Source organism: Equus przewalskii, chromosome 28, assembly GCF_037783145.1.
Source record: "Equus przewalskii isolate Varuska chromosome 28, EquPr2, whole genome shotgun sequence".
In the NCBI taxonomy this organism is placed as follows: domain Eukaryota; kingdom Metazoa; phylum Chordata; class Mammalia; order Perissodactyla; family Equidae; genus Equus; species Equus przewalskii.
The window spans coordinates 5,188,777-5,209,008 of NC_091858.1; the positions used below are offsets into that span (position 1 = coordinate 5,188,777).

Here is a 20,232-nt window from a genome sequence, read left to right on the forward strand (position 1 = left end):
ACACATGATCATCTCATAAGATGCAGAAAAATGATGTAGTGAAATGTATTACCCACTCATTATGAAATTATCGAAAAATCAGAAATAAGAAAGAAGTTGCCCAACCTGATACAGAGCATCTATGAAAAACGTACAGCTAACGTCATACTGATGACAAAAGCTTGAGTGCTTTCCACCTAAAATCAGAAAAAAGCAATGATGTAGGCTCTCGTCACTTCTATTACACATTGTACTGGAGACTCTAGAGAGTCCAGTAAGGTAATAAAAAGAAATAAAAGGCATCTAATTTGGAAGGGAAGAAGTAGAATTCTATTTGCAGACAACATGATCCTGCATGTATATAATCCTAAGACATCTACCAAAAATACCTTTTAAAACAAATAAATGAGTTTATCAAAGGATATGCAATCACTATACAAAAATGAATTGTATCTCTATACGATAGCAGAGAATAAGCTGAAAATGAAATTAGGAAAACAATTCCATTCACAATGCCATCAAAAAATACTGGGAATGCACAATAAAATAAATACAAAACATACACTTAAGACATTGTTTAGAAAAATGAAAAATGTACGTAAATGGTGAAATAGTCCATGTGAACGATTGGAAGACTCGATATTGTTAAGATGGCAATTCTTCCCTTTTTCAGAGGTCTACAGTACTTTCCCCAGGTTTAATTAATCAGTAGAAGGACTTACAGGACTCAACATGTAGCATACTCATGACTATGATTTATTACAGCAAAAGGATACAAATCAAAATCAGCAAAGTTTATCGTTCCACTTATTTGTGTCCTCATAAATTTGTTTCATCAATGTTTTGTAGTTTTCAGTGTATATATTTTATTCCTCCTTCATTAAATTTATTCCTAAGAATTTTATTCTGTTTGATGCTATTGTAAATGGGATTCTTCATAATTTCTTCTGCAGATCATTCATTTTTAGTGTAAAGAAACATAGCTGATTTTTTTATGTTGATTTTGTACCTTGCAACATTATTGATTTATTATTTTAACAGTTTTTTGGTGGAGTCTTTAGGGTTTTCTTTATATAGGACAATATCATTTGCAAACAGAGACAATTTGACTTCTTCCTTTCCAATTTGGATGTCTTTGATTTCTTTTTCTTGCCTAATTGCCCTGGCTAGGACTTCCAGTATTTTCCAGGTGCTAAGAATGGTGAGAGAGGGTACCCTTGTCTTGGTAGCTTTGGGCTTGTCATATATGGCCTTTATTATGTTGAAATACATTTCTTCTATACTTAAGTTGTTGATAGTTTTTATCATGAAGATATGTTGAATTTTGTTAAATGCTTTCTCCACATGACTATAATAAATCATAGTCATAAGTATGCTATTGACATGATCATATTATTTTTATCCTTTATTTTGTTAATCTGGTGTATCACATTTATTGATTTGCATATGTTCAACCATCCTTGATTCATAGAAATAAATTCCACTTGATCATGATGTATTATCCTTTTAATGTGCAGTTAAATTTGGTTTGCTAGTATTTTGTAGCAGATTTTTTCATCTATGTTCACCAGGTCAAAACTACATTGGCTTTTAGTTTTCTTTTCTTGTGGTGTCTTTGTTTGACTTTGGTATCAGGGTAATTCTGGCCTTGTAAAATGAGTTTGGAAGTGTTCCTTCCTTGGAAATTTTTGGGAGGAGATTGAAAAGGATTGGCATTAATTATTCCTTTAAAGTTTGGTAGAATTCATCTGTGAAGCCATCTGATCCTGGGCTTTTCTTTGTTGGCAGATTTTTGATAACTGAATCAATCTCCTTACTCATTATTGTATGCTCAGGTTTTCTATTTCTTTATGATTCAATCTTGTTAGGTCGTTTTAAGGTATTTATCCATTTCTTATAGGTTATACAATTTGTTGGTGTATAATTGTAGTCTCTTATGATCTTTCGTATTTCTATGATATCTGTTGTGATATCATCTCTTTTGTTTATAATTTGTGTGAGTTTTTTCTCTTTTTTCTTAGTTAGCCTAGCTAAAGGTTTGTCCATTTAAAAAAAAAAATCTTTTTTAAAAAAACAGCTCTTAGATTTCAAGAAAATAATTCCGTTTGCATTCACAGCAAAAAGAATAAAGTACCTAGGAATAAATTTAACCAAGGAGCTGAAGGACTTATACAATGAAAACTATAAGACATTACTGAGAGAAATTGATAATGACTTAAAGAGATGGAAAGAGACTCCTTGCTCATGGATTGGAAGAATAAACATAGTTAAAATGTCCATACCACCCAAAGGAATCCACACATTCAGTTCAATCCCTATCAGAATCCCAATGACACTCTTCACAGAAATAGAGCAAAGCATACTAAAATTCATACGGGACAATCAAAGACCCCAAATTGCTAAGGCAATCCTGAGAAAAAGGAACAAAGCTGGAGGTATCACAATCCCTGACTTCAGAATGTACTACAAAGCCATAGTGATCAAAACAGCATGGTACTGGTACAAAAATAGGCACACCGATCAATGGAACAGAACTGAAAGCCCAGAAATAAAAGCACACATCTACAGACAGCCAATCTTCGAGAAAGCTGCCAAGAACATACAATGGAGAAAAGATAGTCTCTTCAATAAACAGTGTTGGGAAAACTGGACAGCCGCATGCAAAAGAAAGATGGTAGACCACTATCTCACGCCATATGCAAAAATAAACTCCAAATGAATCAAAGACTTGAAGATACGTCCTGAAACTATAAAACTTCTGGAAGAAAATATTGGTAGTACACTGTTGGACATCGAACTAAAAGGGATCTTTTCAAATATCATGACCTCTAAGACAAGGGAAACAAAAGAAAAAATAAACAAGTGGGAATTCATCAGACTAAAGAGTTTCTGCAATGCAAAAGAAACTAAAATCAAAACAAAGAGACAACCCACCAAGTGGGAGAAAATATTTGCAAATCATATATCTGACAAGGGATTAATCTCCATAATATATAAGAAACTCACTCAGCTGAACAATAAGAAAGCAAACAACCTGATCAAAAAGTGGGCAGAGGAGATGAACAGACATTTTCCCAAACAAGATATACAGATGGCCAATAAACACGTGAAAAGATGTTCAACATCACTAATCACCAGGGAAATGCAAATCAAAACTACACTAAGATACCACCTTATCTGTTAAAATGGCTATAATCACTAAGACTACAAATAACAAACCTTGGAGAGGGTGTGGAGAGAAGAGAACCCTCACATACTGCTGGTGGGAATGCAAACTGGTGCAACCACTATGGAAAACAGCATGGAGATTTCCTCAAGAAACTAAAAATAGAACTACAATGACCCAGCTATCCCGACTACTGGGTATCTACCCAAACAATTTGAAATCAACAATCCAAAGTAAAATGTGCACCCCTATGTTCCTTGCAGCACTATTTACAATAGCCAAGACGTGGAAGCAATCCGAGTGCCCATCAACTGATGATCGGATAAAGAAGATGTGGCATATATATACAATGGAATACTACCCAGCCAGAAAAGAAGACAAATTCATCCCATTTGCAATAACATGGAAGGACCTAGAGAGAATTATGCTAAGCAAAGTAAGCCCATCTGAGAAAGAGAAACACAAGATGATTTCACTCATATGTGGAATATAAACAAGTACCTGGACAAAGAAAAGAGTTCAGTGGCTACTAGGGGAATGGGGTTGGGGGGGATAGGGGGTTAAGGGGAACACTTATGTGGTGACAGTCAAGAAATAATGTATAACTGAAATGTCACGTTGATGTAAACTATTATGAACTCAATTTAAAAACCCAAAACACAGAAAACAAGAAAAAAACTCACCTCTTAGTTTTGTTGATGTTTTCTATTGTTTTTCTCATTTCTATTTTACTTATTTCTACACTAAACTTATTTCCATCCTTCTGCCAACTTTGAGCTTAGTTTGTTCTTTTTCTAGTTCCTTGAATAGGTGGTTTGAGATCTTTCTTCTTTTTAATCTAAGGTGTTTGTCACTATGAATGTTCCTTTCAGAACCACTTTTGTTGCATCCCTTAACTTTTGAAATGTTGTATTTCCATTTTGTATTTGTCTCAAGATATTTTTGATACCTTTTGATTTCTACTTTAACACATTGTTTGCTCAAGAATATCTTGTTTAGTTTCTACATATTTGTGGATTTTCAAGTTTTCGTTCTGCTATTTCTAGTTTTATATCATTGTGGTTAGAAAAGATGCTTGATACGATCTCATTCTTAAATTTGTTAAGACTTGATTTTTGGCCTAACCTATGACCTATCCTGGAAAATGTTCCATGTGCACTTGAGGAGAATGGTATTCTACTGCTGTTGGATGGAACCTTCTGTATATGTTTGTTAGGTCTGTTAGGTCTAGTGTTGTTCAAATCCACTGCTTTCTTATGGATTTTTCTGAATAGATGATCTGGTCCATATTGAAAGTGGGGTAATGATGTCACATACTATTACTGTTTGGGTGACTATTTCTCTCTTCGTTTCTGTTAATATTTGCATTGTATATTTAGGTATGCTGGTGTTGGGTACATATATATTTATAATTGTTATATCCTCTTGAGTTTACCTCTTTATCATTATAAAATAACCTTCTTTGTCTCTTGTGACAGTTTTTGACTTAAAGTCTATTTTATCTGATATATATGTAGCCCTCCCTGCTCACTGATTGCGATTCGCATGGATTATTTTTTTCCATCCCTTCATTTTCAGTCTGTCTGTGTCCTGATGGCTTAAGTGAGTCTCTTGTAGGTAGTGTATAATTGAATATTGTTTTTTTATTTATCCAGCTACTCTATGTCTTTTGATTGTTGAGTATAATTCATTTACTTTCAAAGTAATTATTAATAAGGATTTGCTATTGCCATATTATTCATTGCTTTATATTTGTTTTGCTATTCTTTTGTCCCCTTTTTGCTTTCTCATTGTCTTTGTGATTTTATGTCTTTTTGGGGGGCTGATACACTTTGGTTTCCCTTTATATTTTTGTATTGACTACAGGTATTGTCTTTGTGATTACCACAAGGCTTACACAAAAAGAATTTTTTGTTTTAACAGTTGATTTTAAGCTGAAAACTTAATTTTGATCTCATACAAAACCTCTACACTTTTACCTCTCTCCCTCCACATTTTATGGTATTAATGTCATATTTTAACATCTTTTTATATTGTGTATCCATGAATGCATTCTTGCAGGTATAATTATTTTCTTTATACTTTTGTCTTTTAACTTATTTATACTAGTGTTAAAAGTTATTTACATACCACCATATTACAGTATTGGAGTATTCTGAATTTGACTATATACTTGCCTTTATAGTGATTCTTATACTTTCATATGTTTTCACGTTGCTAATTAGCATCTTTTCATTTCTACTTGAAGAACTCTCTTTAGCATTTTTTGTAAGATGAGACTAGTGGTAATGAACTGTTTCAGCTTTTGGTTTTCTGGGAAAGTCTTATCTCTTCTTCATTTCTGAAGGACAGCTTAGTGGCTATAGTATTCTTGGTTGAAAGTTTCTTTTGTTCTTTCAGCACTTTGAAAGTATCATCCCACTCTTTCCTGGCCTGCAAGGTTTCTGCTGAGTAATCCGCTTATGGTCTTATGTGGGTTCCCTTATATGTAACAAGTCATTTTTCTCTTACTGCCTTCAAAATTCTCTTCATCATTGACTTGTGATAATTTATTTGTAACATCTCTTTTGAAGACCTCCCTATGTTCAATCTGTTCAGTGTTCTTTTGGCTTTATGTATATTTCCCTCCCCAGATTTGTGAAATTTTATGTCATTGTTTCTTTAAATAAGCTTTCTGCCCTTTTCTCTGTCTCTACTCCTTCTGGTACTCCCATAATGCATATAAGTATTTCTTTTGATGTTGTCCGATAAGTACCATAGGGTTTCTTTTTCCTTTTTCTTTTTTGTTCCTTTGATTGGATAATTTCAAGTGATTGCCTTTGAATTCCCTGTTTGTTCTGCTTGATCAACTATGCTCTTGAAGCTCTTCATGTGGAAATTTTCAGTTCAGCCATTGTATTCTTCAAATCCAGAACTTCTGTTTGGTTCCTTTTTCAATTGTTTTTCTCTTTGTTAAACTTCTTATTGTATTGCTTTCTTGATTTTCTTTGTCTATCTGTGCTCTCACTGCACTTAAGATGATTATTTTTCATTTTTTGTCAGGCAGTTTGTACAATTCCATGTCTTTGGGGTCTCCCTTAGAAGCTTTATTTTCTTCCTTTAGTAGTGTCACATTTCCTTGATTCTTTATGTTAACTAAAGCTTTGCATTTCTGCCTTCACATTTGAAGAAGTAGCCATATTCTCCAGTGTTTATTCACTCACTTAGGGAGAGAAAGAAGCCAGTCACCAGTCAGCTGAGCTAGAGTTTTGGGGTCTCTCAGAACTCTTCTGTGGGTATGCTCACTCCATTCCTCTTATTCTCTCATTCAGATGCAGCTTAGCGTAGCATGCCTTCTCTCAATCCCACAAAGCCAGTCGAAGTGTGAAGAGCCCCCCATTTATTTTCCCTAAGGCAGTGCCCTGAAGTGTTCAAGATTGTGCACTTTCTCCCAGTTCAACAGAGTCAAGCCAACTGCTGATATCCATGTGTTGTTTGCAGGATTGTTCACACTGTTATTGGAGGCTCACATGCAACATCTGCTGGTGATTGTGATGTGCCAGCTACAGGGTGTGTGTGTGGAGTGCTGGGGGTGTTCCTTGGCTAGTTGTGGGTGTCTTCATGTGAGGTGTCCTATTAGTTCTTTGATGGGGCTCTTGGTGGAGTCTGTGAGCCAGTCAATATATGTGGCTGGTTGTTGTGATCCATACACTGGTTTCTGTGCGCTCCCATCCATTTTCCCTACTCCTAGGTGTTCCCACACTATTCAACTGTACCAATCCTCTCAATGTTCTGGGTGGGGTGAGACGAAAGTGGGCTTCTTGGGCTGGGTCTTACAGGATTGGGGCAACCAGGCTCTCATATCACTTTCATTTTCCCCTGTTGAAGAAATCATTCCTGTTGGCATTGAGCTGTGCCACCTTTGGGGAGGGGTGATGTGGGTAAAGTGAAACTGTGCTTCTCACCCTCTTCAGTGCAGCTACTCTTAGATTTATTTCTCCATTAGAGGACGGGAACCTTTCATTTGGATTCCTAGGCTCCAGTAAAGGTATTCTCATCCATGGTAGTTGTTCAAATAGGTGTTTCTGTGTTGGTGTTCAGCCTGGAGTCTCCTACTCTGCCATCTTGCTGATGTTACTCTCCTCTTCTTTTACACTATCAGACATAGTATAGTCTTAATTATTCTTGTTAACTGTAACTATGTTCTGATATACACAGTACTTTCTTTACTTTGCAGTCAGGGCTGGTGTGGTAGTCAGAGGCAGTAAATGAACGCACCATCCCTGGTTCAGTTTTGTAAAGGGACACAGCCCTGACCATGAATTACACATAACATACACAAACTCACAGTCTTGTCAAGAATAAAAATAAATTGAAAACTAAGAAAAAAAACAAAATCAAAGCATGTTAGGAGAAAACACTCAAGGAGCAAGGAGTCAACGATTTTAAAGTTTTAGGGCCATTTGGGAATTAAAGAGCTGAGGAAAGAAAAATGAACACCCCTCAATGGAGGAGTAACTAGGATGATAAAACTTGGTTCAAAGAGCATTTGAGGAACTTGGTACTTTTAAGTATTGAAAAAGAAGTTGAGTGAAAGAAACCAATCTGAAAATGTTACATACTGTATGATTCCAAATAAATGACATTCTGGAAAAGGCAAAACTATGGAGACAGTAAAGATCAGTGGTTGCCAGGGACCGACAGGGAGGTGAATAGGCAGATCATGAAGGACTTTTAGGGCAGCGAAAATACTGTTTGTAATACCATAACAATAGATACGTGTCATTATATGTTTGTCTAAGCCCATACACCACCACGAGTAAACTTTAATGTAAGCTATGGACTTGAAGTGATTATGATGTATCAATGTAACTTTATCAGTTGTAACAAATGTACCTCTCTAGTGGGAGATGTTGATAATGGGGGAGGCTTTGCATGTGTGGGGCAGGGGTTATATGGGAAATCTCTGTACTCCACCCTCATATTTTCTGTGATCCTTAAACTACTGTAAAAAATAAAGTCAATAACAAAAGAAATTATAATAAAGATTGCCATTTATACACATTTGTAAAAGGAAGCATATTCTGAAGAAAGTATTAGTACTTTCTCGTTATACTTAAATGTATTTTCCTTTTGAAATAATTTTGATCATTGGTTTTGATTTGAATGTTAACTGCTTAAGCTTGGGTGATACAAGTATTATGTTTTGTCTTCTCACCTATCACTTGGAGAATTTGTGTCAAATTTACTACAGGTAGCAAATACTTATTGACAAAGTGAGAACAAGTATACAGAAAACCCATTTAGGGGGTGGGTGAGTGTGAAAGGTGGGCCCCTAGGGCTTTGAAAGCTAGAATAAATTTGATGTAGTTTGCATAGGATAGTGATGATAGCCATGAGGACTTGGGGCTACAGAAGTTAAAAAGCCTGGAAGCTATCATCTAAAGAATAAGTGCTGAGAAATCAGAGATATATACTTGGGGAAGTTTATTTTGTTTTTCTTTTTATAGTTGTTTGCAATGTTGTATGCGAAATAAACCTTCTCCTATCTGTCCTTCAGTTATCTTCTTTTAAATACTACCAACTGTTTTCTAAATGATTCTGATGTGTATTTATTGTTTTGTAAATTGTTGCTGATTTCTTCTTTAAGGATGGCATAAGGAGAAACGAGAGGCTGCCCATGTAAGCATAGCTATAGTGGGTGTAAAGTAATTTTTATATTAATTCTTTAGCTCTTACATTCTTTTTTATAATTATGGTAGTTTATTTATCTTTGAGTTTCTCACGTCTCTCATAAGTATTACCCACTCCTTTATACACAATAAATTCAGTCACCTAAATTTGTATGCAATGGTTAAGTAGTTCTCAAGAAGACTTAATTTCCTCATTCTTCTTAGCAACTTAGGAAAAAATGAATGGAAATTTAAAGCCTGAAGAGAAAGAAAATTTGAGTATCATTGATAGGTGATATTTTCTTATATTCTTTTCCCCTGCTAGATAAAACCAGCTAATATACCTTGTAGGAAATCATTTGATGCAGATTGTGATTTCATTGAATATTGCAATGGGATTACCCCACACTGTGGGCCTGACACTTTTGCACGCAATGGACAATCTTGTGACTCAGGTCAGGCCTACTGTTATGAAGGACGATGTCGGATGTTTAACGCACAATGTACAGATTTAATCGGAAGAGGTAATTAACATAATTTTCTTCTTAGTTCCTAAATTCTGATTATTCCAAGCTGTGTTATCCAATTCTATAGAACAAAAGTATAAATGTAAGTTGTTAATGAGTGAAGTCTTGCATAGTGCATATTGATTTTAAAGGAAATCAAATTCTTGATTCTGAATTTATATGGAATTCTCCTTTGCACAAAGAAGAAACCTCAAGTGGAAATACAGCTTCCTGGAAGATTATGTAGAATTTGTGATAGTGGACTTTAGTTTAGACTTAAATGAAACAAGAGTTTTTGCTAGAACAAAGCAGGGCTATCACTGATTTGTTGGATTTCAAGAGTGGATCTGTTCAAAGAGGCTTGCTGGTGAGTGGGGGCTTCAGCTTATGACCTATCTAGTCCAGTTTGATAGCTTCCTATAAATGTGTGGAGCATTAGCTTCATTGAAATATAAAATTTACTGCACTTATGCAGTTCATGTTCTTTGAGAGAGTGAAAGTTTTCTTTCTCAGTCCTCTGTTTAGGCCTTCTTTAGCCAGGTCATAGGCGAGAACTCAAGTATTGTCTAGGTCAATATGAATGCCAGGCATTTAAGGAGGAGATGAAATAGTTGCACCATCTGGCAAGGCAATGGCTGCATGAAAGCAGTATTTAAAACATAGGTGAAATAGAAACAAATGACCAGTAAAATTAGGAGAAGCATAAAAGTACCCCACATCTATGATTCAATATTTTCCCAAGTAAAACTAGGAAAATAAATCTCAGTGCTAGCCAGATAAATTTAGAGCCGGGTAGTGGGATGTCAGCCAGGTGTTCCCCAGGTTATTTAACTTATTTACTGTTCTTTTAGTATTAGCAGGGATTTCAAGTGATTTTAAAACCCTCTGTGAGAATGACAGGTGTATAACTGTTTTCTCCCAAAATAGTACACATTTCTTCTTAGAGGCAAGTATAACATCTAAAGCATCTTAATTTTGAAGTACTGTCTGTCCAATCCTAGTGATCACTTGTGTTAATGCATCTAGGACATGATAAGTCTGGGTATATCAATCAGCTTTTGTACTTATTTTTGGAAAATAATCCCATTATGTAAGCCTCCTGCAGAGCTTGGGGGAAAAAAGAAGCTGTTGAAAATTTGCCCAAAATCATCATTGTATTTCATTCCAAGTTAATTGTAATTCTTTGACTGGGTCATCTATAAACACTAATTAACTAGAATGGTCTTGAGTAGGGTTTGATATAATTCTGAAGTCGGCATTAGCTTTCTAAGATAAAAACCATATATGATTTATAGGCAACAGCCAATAAAAATCTTATTCCACAGACCTAATACACGTCATCACATGTCACCAAATTATTGATTTCTGGCTAAAATATGCTTATGCGGTTGTAATATTGAAAGACATTATTCATGAAGCAATATCATTTAAAGCAGAGAGATCTATAGATCTCTGATAAAGGACCTTGATTTTCAGTAGTAAGTCTGTTGTTTTTTCTATTAGGTCAATAAAGACACTTTAATTAGAAATGTACTTCCTTTTTCTAAGCTCATTACAAAATTTTCTTTTTGTAAAAATCTAGTCCCTACAACATGCTCTTCAGTGTTATTTCTGTACATGTAGATACTTCCTATTCTAGGCATGATATAAATGATGATAAAGTTTTTGTGTTATTTAATTTATGGTGATGTCTGTCCTCTAGAAGATAGAAAGTCTCATTCGTTGTAAAGTCACATTATTAAGGGAATTTGTCACCAAATTGAGTTGTGTGGCACCTGAAGTGATGTGATTACAAACCCAACAGTTACATTATGGATTCTCAGCCTTAGCATTATTGATATTTTAGGCCAGACAGTTTTTTGTTGTGAGAGGTGGAGGAGAGGGGCTTGTGCTGTGCGTTGTAGCATATTTGGCAGCATTCATGCCCTTTGCCTACTAGACACAATGCTTGCAGACATTTTGGATTTTCAGGAGTAGGGTGGGATTGATACTGGCTTCTAGAGGGTAAAAGTGAGGGATGCTGCTAAACAACCTACAATTCACAGAACAATCCCTACAACAAAGAATTTTCTCACCCCAAATATAAGGACTTACTAATGCCATCTTATTAATTGCTTTCTGCCTGTTTGTTGGAAGAAAATATTTGCAAGTCACATAGCTGATAAGAAATTAATATCAGAATATATAGAAAACTCCTAAAATTCAACAACAAGAAACAAACAGCCCAATTCAAAAAATGTGCAAAGGACTTTAAGAGACATTTCTCCAAAGAAGATATACAACTGGTTAATAAGCATGTAAAAAGAAGCTCAACATCACTAATCAATAGGGAAATGCAAATCAACACTACAATAAGATACCACTTCATACCCATTAGAATGGCTACTATCGAAAAAACAGAAAACAACAGGTGTTGGTGAGAATGTGGAGAAATTTGAACCTTTGTGTTCTGTTGGTGGGAATGTAAAATAGTACAGCCACTGTGGAAGATGGTATGAGGTTTCTCAGACAACTGAAAATAGAATTACCATATGACCCGACAAGTCTACTTCTGAGTATATCCACAAAAGAATTGAGAGCACTGTCAGGGAGAGATATCTGTACACCCATGTTCACAGCAGCATTATTCACAATAGCTAAAACTTGAAAGCAACCCAGGTGTCCATCAATGAATGAATGGACAAAGCAAAATGTGGTATGTACAAACAATGGAATATTATTCAGAGTTAAAAAGGATGGCAATTTTGCCATATGCTAAACGTAGATAAATCTGGAGGACATTATGCTAAGTGAAATAAAGCAGTTATAAAATGATAAACACTGTATGATTCCACTGATATGAGATACCTAGCATTGTCAAAATCATAGACACAAAAAGTAGAATGGTCGTTGCCAGTGGCTTGGAGGAAGGAGAAATAGAGAGTTATTTTTTAATAGGTATAGAGTTTCAGTCTTACAACATGAAAAGAGTTATGGGGATTAATGGTAGTGATAGTTGCACAATGATATGAATGTATTTAAAGCCACTGAACTCTACACTTAAAAATGGTTAAGATGGTAAACTATGTTATGTGTATTTTAACACAATAAAAAATTTGTGGAAAAACAAACAAAACCCAAATCATTTGATGTATGGAAACTCTCTCCCTTTAAGATTTTTTAAAATAATCCAACCAAAAGTTTTTAAAGCTTTATTGCATTATTTCCTTACTCTGAAGCCCATTAGCAATTAGTGTTTTACTCTTTTAACATCATATTTTGTGCATTTACATCTAAATTTTTAATTCTTTTGGATATATACCTAGAAGTAGGATTGATGGATCATATCGGGGTTCTATTTTTAAGATTTTGAGAAACCTCCATACTATTTTCCATAGTGATTGCACCAATTTACATTTCCACCAACAGTGTATAAATGTTTCCTTTTCTCCACATCCTTGCCAACACTTGTTATCTTTTGTCTTTTTGATAAGGCAAATCTATCAGATGTGGTTTTGATTTGCATTTCCTGATGATAGGTGATGTTTGGCACCTTTTCATGTACCTATTGGCCATTCATTCATATGTCTTCTTTGGAAGATATATATTCAGGTCTTTTGCGCATATTCTGATCCAGTTATTTGTTTATACTTGTTTGCTTTTAAGTTGTAAGAGTTCTTTATGTAATTTGGATATGAATTCCTTATCAGCTATATGATTTGCAAATATTTTCTACCTGTCTGTAGATTGCCTTTTCATTTTGTTGATTGCTTATTTGCTGTGCAGCAGCTTTTTAGTTTGATGTAGTCCCACTTATTTATTTTTGTTTTTGTTGCTTGTGCTTTTAATGTCATATCCAGGAAATTACTGCCAGACTGATGTCAAAGACTTTTCCCCCTATTTCCTTCTAGGAGTGTTATTTTTTCAGGTCTTATGTTTAAGTCTTTAATCCAATTTGAGTTCATTGTTGTCAGTGGTGTAAGATAGGGGTCCAATTTCATTCCTTTGCTTATGGTTATCCAGTTTTCCCGGCACCATGTATTGAAAAGACTCTACTCTCCATATTGAGTTTCCTGGATCCCTTGTCAAATATGAGTGGACTTATATATGGAGTTTATTTCTGAACTCTTGATTCTGTTCCATTGGTCCAAGTGTCTGTTTTTATGCCAATAGTATACTGTTTTGATCACTCTAGCTCTGTAGTATAATTTGAAATCAGTAAATGTGAAGCCTCTGGCTTTGTTCTTCTTTCTTAGGATTGCTTTGACTACTTGGGGTCTTTTGTGACTCCACAAAATTTAAGGGATTGTTTTTTCTATTTCTGTAAAAAATTCCATTGAATTTTTTATAGGAATTTCATTGAATCTATAGTTGGTTTTAGGGAATATGGCCATTTTAACAATGTAATTGTTATAATACTTGAATATTGGATATCCTCCCATTTGTTTGTGTCTTCCTCATTTCTTTTATCAAAGTCTTGTTTTCAGTGTACAGATATTTCACCTCCGTGGTTAAATTTATTCCTACACATTTTATGTTTTGATACTATTGTAAATGGGGTTAATTAATTTCTTTTTCAAATGTTTCGTTATTAGTGGGTAGAAATACAACTTGTCTACTGTATGTTGATTTTGTATCCTGCAAGTTTACTAAATTCAATTATTAATTATAAGAATTTTTTGATGGAGTCTTAGGATTTTCTACATATAAAATCCTATCACCTGCAAACAAAGGTAATTTTATTTCTTCCTTTCTGTTTTGGAAGGCTTTTGTTTCTTTGTCTTGCCTAATTGCTCTAGCTAGGATTTCCAGTACTGTGTTGAATAGGAGTGGTGAGCGTAGGCCTCATTGTCTTTTTCCTGATCTTAGAGGAAAAGCTTTCAACCTTTCACCATTGAATATGACATTGGCTGTGAATTTGTCATATATGGCCTTTATTGCGTTGAGGTATGTTCCTTCTATATTCAATTTGTTGAGTGTTATTATCATGAAAGGATGTAGTATTATCAAATGCCTCTTCTGCATCTATTGAGATAATTGTATCATTTTTATCTTTTGTTCTATTAATGTGGTGTATTATATTTATTGAGTTGCATATATCGAACCATCCTTGCATCCCAGGGATAAGTCAATACCACTTGATCATGGTTAATTACCATTTTAATGTGTTTTTAACCTTGGTTTGCCAATATTATTTTGAGAGATTTAGCATCTGTACTTCTTGGGGTTATTGATCTGTAATTTTCTTTTCTTATAGTATTGTTTTTCTGGCTTTGGTATCAGGATAATGCTGGCCTTATAAACTGAGTTTAGGAGTGTGTTCGCCTCTTCAGTTTTTTGGGAAGAGTTTGGGAAGGATTTGCATTAATTCTTTAAAAGTTTGGTAGAATTCCCCAGTGAAACCATGTGGTCCTGGGCTTTCCTGTGTTGAGACATTCTTGATTACTGATGCAATCTTCTTATTTGTTATTGGTCTGTTCACATTTTCTATTTCTTCATCATTCATTCTTGATAGTTCCATATGTGTTTTTGGATTTTATCCATTTCTTCTAGGTTATCCAGTTTGTACAATTATTCATAGTAGTCTCTCATGATCCTTTGTATTTCTGTAGTATCAGTTATACTGTCTCCTTTTTAAATTCTGATTTTATTTGAGTCCTCTTTTTTTCTGAATTAGTCTAAAGTTTTGTCAATATTCTTTATCTTTTAAAAAAATAGCTCTGAATTTCATTGTTATTTTCTATCCGTTTTCTTGTCTCTATTTCATTTATTTCCACTTTGATCTTTGTTATTTACTTTATTCTGCTAACATTGGGCTTTGTTTGTTGTTTTTCTAGTTCCTTGTGGTGTAAAATGAGGTTCTTGAGATATTTCCTTTTTCTTAATGTAGGCATTTATTGCTATAAAATTCCTCTTAGAATTGCTTTTGCAGCATCCTATAGGTGTTTGTGTGTTATGTTTCCATTTTTGTTTGTTTTAAGATATTTCTTAATTTCCCCTTTGATTTCTTCTTTGGTTTATTGGTTGTCCTGGAGCCATGCATGGTCCTGCACCCTGGGTCACTGCCATTCAGGAGAGAGAGGAGATCCCTTCACCTCCCTCCTCTTCCTCCAGGGAGTCCAGCACTTCCACCTTCAGATGTATTGTTGTGTGGGCCTCTCAGATGTTTTCTGTGTTGTGTGAATATCTTGGTTTATGAATGTCCTGTTTGGTGTATCTTGGGGGGAGAGTCTAAGGGAAGAGCTCACTCCACCATGATGCTGTTATCACTCTCTCCTCCCTACATCATTTTTTTAAATTGAGGTATAATTGACATATTATATTAGTATCAGGTGTACAACATAATGTATATATTTCAAAATAATCAGTACAATAAGTCTAGTTAACATCTGTCACCATACATAGTTACACAATGTTTTTTCTTGTAATGAGAGCTGCATCTTTTTATATGGTATATCCATTAGTAAATTGTTGGAACCATAGCTACTTTTAATACTTTTGTCCTTTAACCTTTATACTAGAGTTAAGTAGTTAACACATCACCATATTATCGTATTAAGGTATTCTGAATTTAACTATAGGCTTATCTTTACCAGTACATTGCATATTTTCATGTTACTAATTAGCATTCATTTCAGCTTGTAGAACTCCTTTCAACATTTCTTGTAAGGCAGGTTTAGTGGTGATGAATTCCCTCAGCTTTTGTTTATTAGGGAAATTTTTTATTTCACTTTCAGTTCTGAAGGACAGCTTTTCTGAGTAAAGTATTCTTGGTTGACATTTTCTTTCTTTTAGTGCTTTGAATATATCATCCCATTTTCTACTCACCTGCAAGTCTGTGCTGAGAAATTTTTCTCTTGCTGCTTTTGTAATTGTCTTGTTGTCTATTTTAGATAGTTTTGTTATGTCTATTATAGAACATCATTTTAGTTGAAATTTTGAAGTAATCTATAAGCTCCATGAAATTCGATATCTTAATCCCTTCCCAGGTTTGGGAAGTTATTAGCCATTATTTCTTTAAATAGGCTTTCTTCTTCTTTTTTCCTTGTGAGTCTCCAATAATGTATTCATTATGTCTTTGATTGCATCCCACAAGTCGTGTAGGCTTTCTTCATTCATTTTCTTTTCTTTTTCTCCTTTGATTGGGTAATTTTAATTGATCTGTCTTCTAGCTCATTTATTCTCTCTTGCTTGTTCAAGTCGGTTGGTGACACTCTCTATTGGATTCTTCCGTTCGGTCATTGTATTCTTCACCTCTAAAACTGCTTTTTTATAATGTTTCTATTTGTTAAACTTCTCAATTTGTTCTTGTATTGTTTTCTCTATATCATTAAATTGTTTATCTATTTTATCTTGTAGCTCTCTAAATATCTTTAGAACAATTATTTTGACTTCCTTGCTAGACATTTCCTGGATCTCCATTTCTTTGGGGCCACTTAACTATGTGTTCTTTTGGTGCTAGCTTATTCCCCTGATTTTCATGATACTTGTAGACTTGCGTAGGTGTCTGTGCATTTGAAGAAGCAGTTAGCTCTTTTAGACTTTGTGGACTGACTTTGGTAAGGGAAGTCTTTCACTTGCAGGTGGGGGCATACTTGACTGTTGTGACCATGGGTCTAATAGAGCAGGGCACCATGTGTAGGGGTGCATGGTTACACCAGGTCTAGAGGTCAGTATGATGTCTCTTTGGCTCAGGCTGCTGGTATTGACAACTGTGTGGTTCTTGGTGAGCACTATGGGGGTCTGCAGTGTCTGTAAGCTGATAGAGTCCTAAGCATCCCCACTAGGTCTGGCAGCTAGGGACTGAGGGCAGACAGTGGTGGTGGCCAGAGCTGGTGGTGTGCATACCCTGTCTTCAGGAGCCAACAGCAAGTGTCCATGTAGTTGCAAGGCCAAGTTGTAGACACACTCGTAGTGATGGGGACTAGGTCAAGTAGCAAGGCCTGGGACCAACTATGGACTCAGAGACCCTGGCTGTTGGTGTGCTTCCCTGTGACTGAACACTCTTCCTCAGGTGTGCACACTGCAGTGAAGTTCAGTGACAGGGGTCAAGCTGGAGTCATGCAGGTACACAGCTGTTGTACCTAGGTACAGCTTGGTGCAGTGGTGCTTCAAGTGACAGAAGACAGGACCTCATTCAGGCCCAGAAGTCTCTAGCTGTTGATGCACTCACTCTTGGCTGCATATTCTCCCCCACCAAGGTGTGTGCATTGCAGTGGAGGTCAATGATAGGTGTCAGGCTGGTGGTGTGCAGGTCCACAGCTAGAGGGGCTAGTTCCAAGCACAGGCTTGGTGGTGGGGTTCAGCTAGGGGTTCTATGCTGGTAACATGAATTCATGCAGGTACAGAAGCTCTAGCTGACTGTAGGCATTGCTACTGTGCTCTGATGGGGGTGGGGATTGTCTCAGTTCATGGGTCTCTTATATTTGCACAGCAACAGAGACCTTCGATTACTACTGGTGTGGTTCCTGAGGTCCAGTTGGGGGAAGGATTCAGGTAGTAGTGTCAGTGAATGTGAATAGCTGTGGGGTGAAAGCTAGTAGAGATCTGCATGGGGTCCTCAGCCACTGTACTGGTCTTTGCTTTCATCAATGGTAAAATCTGCTGAGTTCATCTCCGAGCAAGTCTCTGTGAACTGCAGTGCTCCGGTTCTGTGTCTGTTATTAATACCCTTTGCTTTTCTTCCTTGTTCCTAGCTGGCTTAATATGTCTCAGCTTTGCCAGTCTGGATTGGGTGAAACTGAAGCAGGACCTTTATGCAGTGCCTTGAGAGACTGGAGAAGTTGGTCAATCATTCTTCTCTTCCTTTCCTGAAAAGAAGAGTTCTTTCTAGCTGGGAAGTTCCTTCTTGGCACTGAACAATGCTGGTTTGGGGGATGAGATCATGCTGGCAAAATGAAGTTGTCTTTTTTCTCTTCTTGTATGATTTTTTCCAGTTTTTTCTGTTTCACTGTGTTGCTAAAATTTCCTAAGTGGACTGCAGTGGTTTCCTAGAGCTGTTTTGGTTCATGGATAGCTGTCCAATCAGTGATCTTTGTAGAAAGATGGAGAAGCTGGATTCTCCTACTTAGGCAGTTTTTTCACACTTAGTTTTCTCAATGCAATATATTTTTTATGGCTTTAGTTCAGGTCTAGACGACTTAAATTTCATTTCCATTGGTTGTCCTCTTTATTACAATATTAAGCAGGTATAGAATCATTATTTTGGTAGTTTCCTTGGGGAGAAAAAAATGTAGTTTCTATAGGAATTTAAGGAGGCAAATGGAAAAAACAAAAAGACTACAGGTGGTCACGGCAATGCAGGAGAAAGAATATTACAGGCATGAGGAGGACAAGTTTAAGAGTGGTTCCTCTTCTTTGGATTTTGCCACAGAATTTTTGTGGGATGCATTTTGGGGGTCAGAATTTTGTTTTTAAGCCTTAGCATATCAATAATAAAGACTTATCCTTGAATATTTGGCAGTTTTCCTCTCTTCTGTTCTGAGCTCTTTGATATGCTACTTTTGACATATCAAAATCTCCCCATGATTGCAATTGTAATTCTAAACCGTCTTTGGTGAAATTGTACTGGTTAATGGGGTAAGCTAAGAATTGGGATTAAATTGAGAATTTATTCAGCAAAATTTTCTCAGGTGTGTTTTAGATGTAGAAAGGCCAATTTTAACACAAAGAGTCACTACAGATGGCATAACAGATAACCCATGTTATCTCCAAGGCTGCTCCAAGGATCTCCCATCACTCCGAAAAAAACAGCAGCCTTCCCAGGGCCTTTTTTGGTTCAACTTTTGAGGCTCAGGATGGCAGGTATTTTTGTGTTGTTTTCCTGATTCAAAGACCTGTTGTCCTGGTTGAGCCACGCCTGACTAGAATGTTTTTTTCCAGGACTATGTCCATTGTGGTTCTCTCATCTAATTACCCTGGGGCCCAAGAGATTTAGGCATACGTGGCAGCAGCTTTCCTATCCTTGCCTCCATTTTGCAGGCTTTGAATTGAAGTGAAACCCCAAAGCACAAAGATAGCAATTGGAAGTTAAGTTTGCGACATCTTAGGACAGAACCTTGACATTCTTACAGTGGTGCTGAAGTCGCTGATGTTCCCAGAACCCCAGGTGCATGTTCTTGGACAGACAATGTCAATGGCTGTTTATATCAGGAACGGTAATGATCTGCTATGGAAATACTCTTGGCAGAGGTTTTGAGAAAGTAGTGGCATCAAGAGGATGCATTTTTTAGCTAGTAGGGCCAAGTAAAAGTCAATAACTGTACTTTGTTTTTGTTTTTCTGTTTTTGAGGGGTTTTGTGGGTTTGTTTCTATTTTTCTTTGTTTCCTTATATGGCTGCAAGAAACTCTAGAGGAAAGGCATTTATTTTGTGGACTTTCCCTCTAGTGCATGTGAAGTGACTGGAGCACATTACTGAGCAGCTCCCCAGGCCACTCAAGGGAGCTGTAGACTGATTGGACATGGCGGTCCCAATGTGCAGTAAAGCAGGGTTATACAGCAAACAACGACCCTTCCCTATATAAACGTTGGTATTTTGTTTGTCATGGATTTTCCCTCCAATTAATTTTGATCTTTTTAAAAATATTGCATTAAGATGTTATTTGATTATTGAGTTTTTGTTCGTCTACCCCCTTAAATTTTACACAATCTAATCATGGCCCAGTACAGAATTTGGGGGAATTGGGAAGTTTAAATTAGATTTAATCAAAGCAGTATTTTGATTGGAGCAAAGAAAACAGAAGCTAATTACTTATTGGATGAGTTTAAGAGTAGGCCCTTTCAAAAAAGAATGGCTGACAATGGTGGATTCTGCTCACAAATCTATTTTGACCTGTTTTTATAAGACCCTGTATATTTATGGGTTGTGTCTTTCAGGAGAGAGAGTGTGAAACGTATAGATCATGTTCCCCAACTATGAAAATCTATGAAATTGCTGAAGAGAGTTCCCTT

The 20,232-nt window shown here is 36.0% G+C and overlaps 2 protein-coding genes across 45 annotated transcripts in view; both read left to right on the plus strand.

Moving 5' to 3' along the window:
* The window catches only part of LOC103543289 (disintegrin and metalloproteinase domain-containing protein 18-like), a 466,882-nt gene that overhangs the window by 217,270 nt on the left and 229,380 nt on the right, over positions 1-20,232 (plus strand). The gene's annotated exons all lie outside the window — the stretch shown is intronic.
* The window catches only part of LOC103544809 (disintegrin and metalloproteinase domain-containing protein 5-like), a 160,508-nt gene that overhangs the window by 88,193 nt on the left and 52,083 nt on the right, over positions 1-20,232 (plus strand). For all 37 annotated transcript variants that reach the window (XR_011534333.1, XR_011534332.1, XR_011534331.1 and 34 more), the window contains one exon: positions 9,122-9,320. Coding sequence is in view for 10 of the 37 variants with exons in the window: in XM_070598798.1 (XP_070454899.1) it covers positions 9,122-9,320 (199 nt within the window). In the remaining 27 variants the exon portion in view is untranslated. The remainder of the gene's footprint in view (positions 1-9,121; positions 9,321-20,232) is intronic.